Source organism: Excalfactoria chinensis, chromosome 1 (assembly GCF_039878825.1).
Source record: "Excalfactoria chinensis isolate bCotChi1 chromosome 1, bCotChi1.hap2, whole genome shotgun sequence".
In the NCBI taxonomy this organism is placed as follows: domain Eukaryota; kingdom Metazoa; phylum Chordata; class Aves; order Galliformes; family Phasianidae; genus Excalfactoria; species Excalfactoria chinensis.
This window is the reverse complement of record NC_092825.1, coordinates 168469240-168473929: the sequence shown is the minus strand read 5'-3', so window position 1 is coordinate 168473929 and position 4690 is coordinate 168469240. Positions and strand designations below refer to the sequence as shown.

Below are 4690 nucleotides of genomic sequence, written 5' to 3'. Positions count from 1 at the left end.
TCAAATCCCAAGTTCTCTTACATTTGGGAACCCACAGCCCCACTGCGGACGAACGCCCCGCCGCACACAAAGCCGCGGGCGCTGTTGCAGACACCTCGTTCCGACTCTCCGGCACACACCGCACCCGGGGGCGGCACGGAGGGCGGGCCGGGCGCCCCGAGGCAACCTGTGGGTGGCGGCGCAGCGGGGCGGGCTCAGCCCGGGACCCTCCGGCACCCCCCGATCCCGCGGCCGTGCGAGGGGAGGCGGCGGCCCGGCGTGACGTCAGGGCCGGGGCGGTGCCAGGCTGCGGGCGGCGCTCCCGAAGCGGCTCCGCTCTGCGCCCTCACTCCGCGCTGCCGCAGCACCCAGCGCCCGCGGCGCCCGGGCGCTTCCTCGCCGCCTTCGCTGCCGCAGGTAAGGTAAGGGGCTCCCGAGGGCGGTCGGCTCGACCTGCGGGGTCCGGTCGGCGGCGGGCTCCCTCCTTCCTTCCCCTCCCTCGCCGCCGCCGCGGCAACTAGTTGGGGCGAGCGGCGCTCGGGGTGTCCGCCTCGGCCGCCCCCGCTCCGTCCCGCGGCGCGGTCCCGGCCGCCGACGTTGGCTCCGTATCGGGGCGCGGGCCGGGGGCTGGCGCGGCGGTGCCCGGGGCGGGGCGGCGGGCAGGGTGGGCAGCGCTGACGGTCCCGCTCCTATTGCAGGCTGCTCGGTCGCGTTAGAGCCAGCGCGAGGCTGAGCCGGCGGCAACGCGGGCATTGCCGGGAGCGAGCCCGGCCCCCGCCCCCCCCCCTCCCCCGAAATTCCGGCGTCTTCAGAGAGGAGAGGAAGATCCTCGTCTTCCGAAGCCTCCTCAATGAGTGCCAAGCTCTCCAAGGAGTTGAGGCTGTCGCTGCCGCCTTGTCTCCTGAACAGGACGTCTGCCACCTCGAACGCCAGCAGCACCTGCATCACTCAAGTGGGTCAGCTCTTTCAGTCTTTCTCCTCCACCCTGGTTCTCATCGTCCTCGTCACCCTCATCTTCTGCCTCATCCTCCTCTCCCTCACCACCTTCCACATCCACAAGAGGAAGATGAAGAAGCGGAAGATGCAGAAGGCTCAGGAGGAGTATGAGCGGGACCACTGTGTCCGCAGCAGCGGCGGCAGCCGGCACCCCTCACCGGGAGAGGCCCCATCGGAGAGAGACAGCCGCCTGGGAAGACCCCCCCGGGACTCGGAGATCCAGCAGTCCCCCCCCGCGACCGCCCCCAGGTCCCAGCCTGCGCGGGCAGCTTTGGACACATCTGGAGCGGGGCTCTTGCAGACGGTGATTTTGTCATGATGGTTTGGGAGAGCCCGTGAGAAGGCGCCTTTGTAAATAGCGGAGTGATTATTCTAGTCCTCAAAGAAGAAGAAGAAAACGTTGCTAATTCCTATGAACGAACAAGCCCATGATCCAAGCGCATGACAGATCACATCGCGTTTCTCATTGACTGTGCAAGGAAAAGATGCATCTCATTTTGTGGAGAAGGACCTGCACGCAGCGACCATATATCCAGCCTGGAGGAGAGAGTCAGGGGCAGGGGTCCCTTTTTCCCTAGACATTGTTACCTCCAGGGCTGGGGTGATCCCACTGCTGGACCCCCCCTGCCCTCAGAGTCACACTGCATGGCGTGGCTGGGGCGCGGTGTGGGGGGAGTGGCAGATCTGGTGGGTGCCTTGGGAACCCCCTGTCCTCTTGGAGCAGCTCTCTCTGTTGTGCTCGGACCTGTGCCCCTCGCCCACCCCTCTTGCTCCTCTCCAGGACTGGATCTTGTTTTGTTTAACACCCACCTCCCATTGGGTTTAGGTGAACTGCAGTGCCCTGCAGCCCCATCCTCCAGCTGCAGCTTTCCTCTCCCCCCCCAGCATTCCTCATCTCTAAATGCCCTCTCCTTGACACAACCCCCAAACCCATTGCCATTCTGCGTAGTGGCTTGAGGCGATGCACCTCAGGGGGAAGATGGCCTTGTTCCTCTTGGGGGTCCCAAAACAAACCCTGTTCTGCACCAGGCACCCTGCTCCAACCATGCTGCAGTTACACCTTCACCTCCCGGCAAGGAATCCTGCAGCAGAACGGGGCCAGCTTCTACTTTTTAAGGCTGATATATATTTTTATCCCTCCTAATCTAGTAAGCAGTTAAGGACAGACAACACTTTAAATTTGTCGCCTCTCCTCTTTTGGGGGACTAAGCAGGCAGTTGTGCAAAATATCAGCTCTTAACGCCCAGCAGATATTTATTTTGGAAGTGTGATTTCTCCCTAGCAAACAGTGGTGGCTTTTGTCAGTGGTGGGCAGGTGTGGTGCTGCTGGTGCTGTGCTTGCTGGAGGAGTGTGGGGCAACATCCAGCGCAGCTTTGCTTAGCAATGAAATCAAAGCCCATTCCTTGAAGGTGCCTTAACAGAGTGCCATAATCCAAACTTTGAAACATCTTGTGTGGTCTCATAGCAGAGGCAGCCCTCTGCTGTGCATATTAACATCAGAAAAATACAGCAAAGGAAAAGTAATACCGAGGGATTTTCTCATTATTTTTTTTCTCCTCCCACTATATCCCAGCATTTAGAGTGATGCGAGGAGGTAGCTGTAGCCCACAGGTTGTAACGTTCTGCTGTTCTCTGCCCCCTGGTGTGGCTGCTGGGTTGGAGAACCCTTGTGCAGGCAGCACAAAGGTGAAAGGAGGAAAGGGTGCCACAGCGCTCCATAGTCCATGGACGGGCACCAGTATGCAGGGGTTTCAAGGCAATGCTTCTTTTAACCCTGTCTTACCCCTCTGTGATCCTGCCTGGTGGAAAATTCCTGTTGGCTTTCAGTGTGTGTCTCCAGCACCCAGGTGTGTGCAGTAGCATCCAGCTCCAGGAGCTTCTCTACCAGCTGAGGTTGGTGCAGAAAGGAACCCAGTGTTGGTGGTGTGTTATGGTGGGAGTGACGGCCGATGCTCCCTGGTGCGACCAGATGCTAATGGCTACTGCCATGTTGCTCGGCAAGGAAATGGGCTTTGTTTTGTTTCCCCTAATAAAGGATGCATGAACTTCTGTGTTTAACCTCCTTATGCAACCGCAACACGGTATTGCACCACAGGGAATAGATTTAGGACAGTGAGGAGAGTTCAGTGAGCAGTAATGGAGCTTCCTGATCGAGATCTCCACTAAATAGAGAGATATTATTTTCCCCTTTATTTTGTGCCTTTTCTTTAAAGTATATGATTTCGAGTTTTATAAAAGCAATAAGATGTTCCAAATCACTCCAGTGCATTTCTGGTTGATGGTTCCACTTCTTCAGTGTCTGTAGTCAGATACTCTTCCTTCTGCCTTATGCACTCAAGGCATGCAATAATTCCCCAGAAGTGTACTGCTTGTCACATCTCATTGCAGTTATAAAATTGCCCTATTTTTGAGGAAAAAAAAAGAAAAGGAAAAGGATGGAAATATATATATCTTTATATATATTATGAATATATAGGTATATATATTATCTATATAGTCTCACGACACTAAGAATAGTTGCAGAAATGTAATGAATTTAACTGTCATCATGTAAACCTCTATCCTCTGTTAATTAGGTTCGATTTAACATTCTAATCTCTCTGTATTCCTGTAAATCTGTGTAAATTACGTGCTCTACAAGTAAAATTTCCTACTGACTTGAATTTTCTCAGAACTGTGAGCTTCTTGTGGTGTCATTCAAGGTTCTGCATTTCTAAAGTTAAATTCGACAGGAGGTGAGAAGTTCCGAATTCCTGTTACCGCACAGAAATGCTGCAATAAGGCTCATGCGTACTCCCAGTGCATGACCCTACCTTGAAGGATTGTGAGCTTACGAGGTTTCATGGAGCGGGTCTCAGGAGGTGCAGCTGATACAAGCAGGGCGCGTAGGTTTTCATTTTCATGAAACAATAAGCGATCTAGGGAATAAATGTGGATTTTTAAAACAGAGTTTATGCTTGGAGGTTCTGTCAAATCAATTGCTTCAAAGCCCTACAGCTACAGCTAAATTCCTGCACTTAGCATTCAGTATTAATAAGGCTGATGCTGCTTCCCTTTCCCCTCCTACTTAAACTAGAAAAGTGTAGGAAATTGTTCATATTTCTAAAGCATACATTTTCAGCTAACTGTGAAACTGCCCAAAGGGTTTTGAATCTACATATTTTATGCAAGTGTAATATCTACGTATCTGTATCCATATATTTAACTATTTTTGTGTAACCTTTTCTACGATATTTGATAGAGATGCCGGGTAAATGCTTGCACCATTCCTGTATGTAAGGAAGGATTTATACCCTGTCAGTATGGACGTTCTTTTTCCTGTGAACTGTTACAAATTTGCACTGTTTTTTGGCAAGTTAGGATGGAGCCTGGACAGCTGGAGAGCAGACCATCCTTCCTCTGGTGAGGGGCACATCCTCTGCCTGGATTTTCCTGCTTCGGAATCAGAATCAGGTCCTGCCACCAGACAGCATCTTGCTCTAAGAGGGACCGGCCCAGCCCAGTCATCCCACTGGAGGAGCACAACTGCTGTTACTGGCTGCATAGGGCTGCTCAGAAGCTGAGTCCTAACAGGCCGGTGGCTCCTCATCCTGCAGAGCATCCCTGGAGCTGCTGTTCATCTCAGCTCCAGCTGAGAGCATCCACCACCTGCAAAGGGAGCTGGAACCTGTCCTCCGTCTGCTCAACAGGTGTCGGCATCCCACAGACCCCACA

General features: G+C 53.7%; 1 protein-coding gene across 2 annotated transcripts; it reads left to right on the top strand.

The window, feature by feature from the left end:
- Window positions 1-265: 265 nt before the first annotated feature.
- C1H11orf87 (chromosome 1 C11orf87 homolog) lies at window positions 266-3639 on the top strand. Of its 2 annotated transcripts, none has more exons than XM_072326615.1 (2): window positions 266-396; window positions 678-3639. In XM_072326615.1, the coding sequence occupies exon 2, from the start codon at window positions 830-832 to the stop codon at window positions 1292-1294; it is 465 nt and encodes a 154-aa protein (XP_072182716.1). In that variant the 5' UTR covers window positions 266-396; window positions 678-829; the 3' UTR covers window positions 1295-3639. The 2 variants fall into 2 exon arrangements, with proteins under 2 accessions (XP_072182716.1, XP_072182717.1); XM_072326616.1 differs by having other exon boundaries at window positions 301-401.
- Window positions 3640-4690: the final 1051 nt, after the last annotated feature.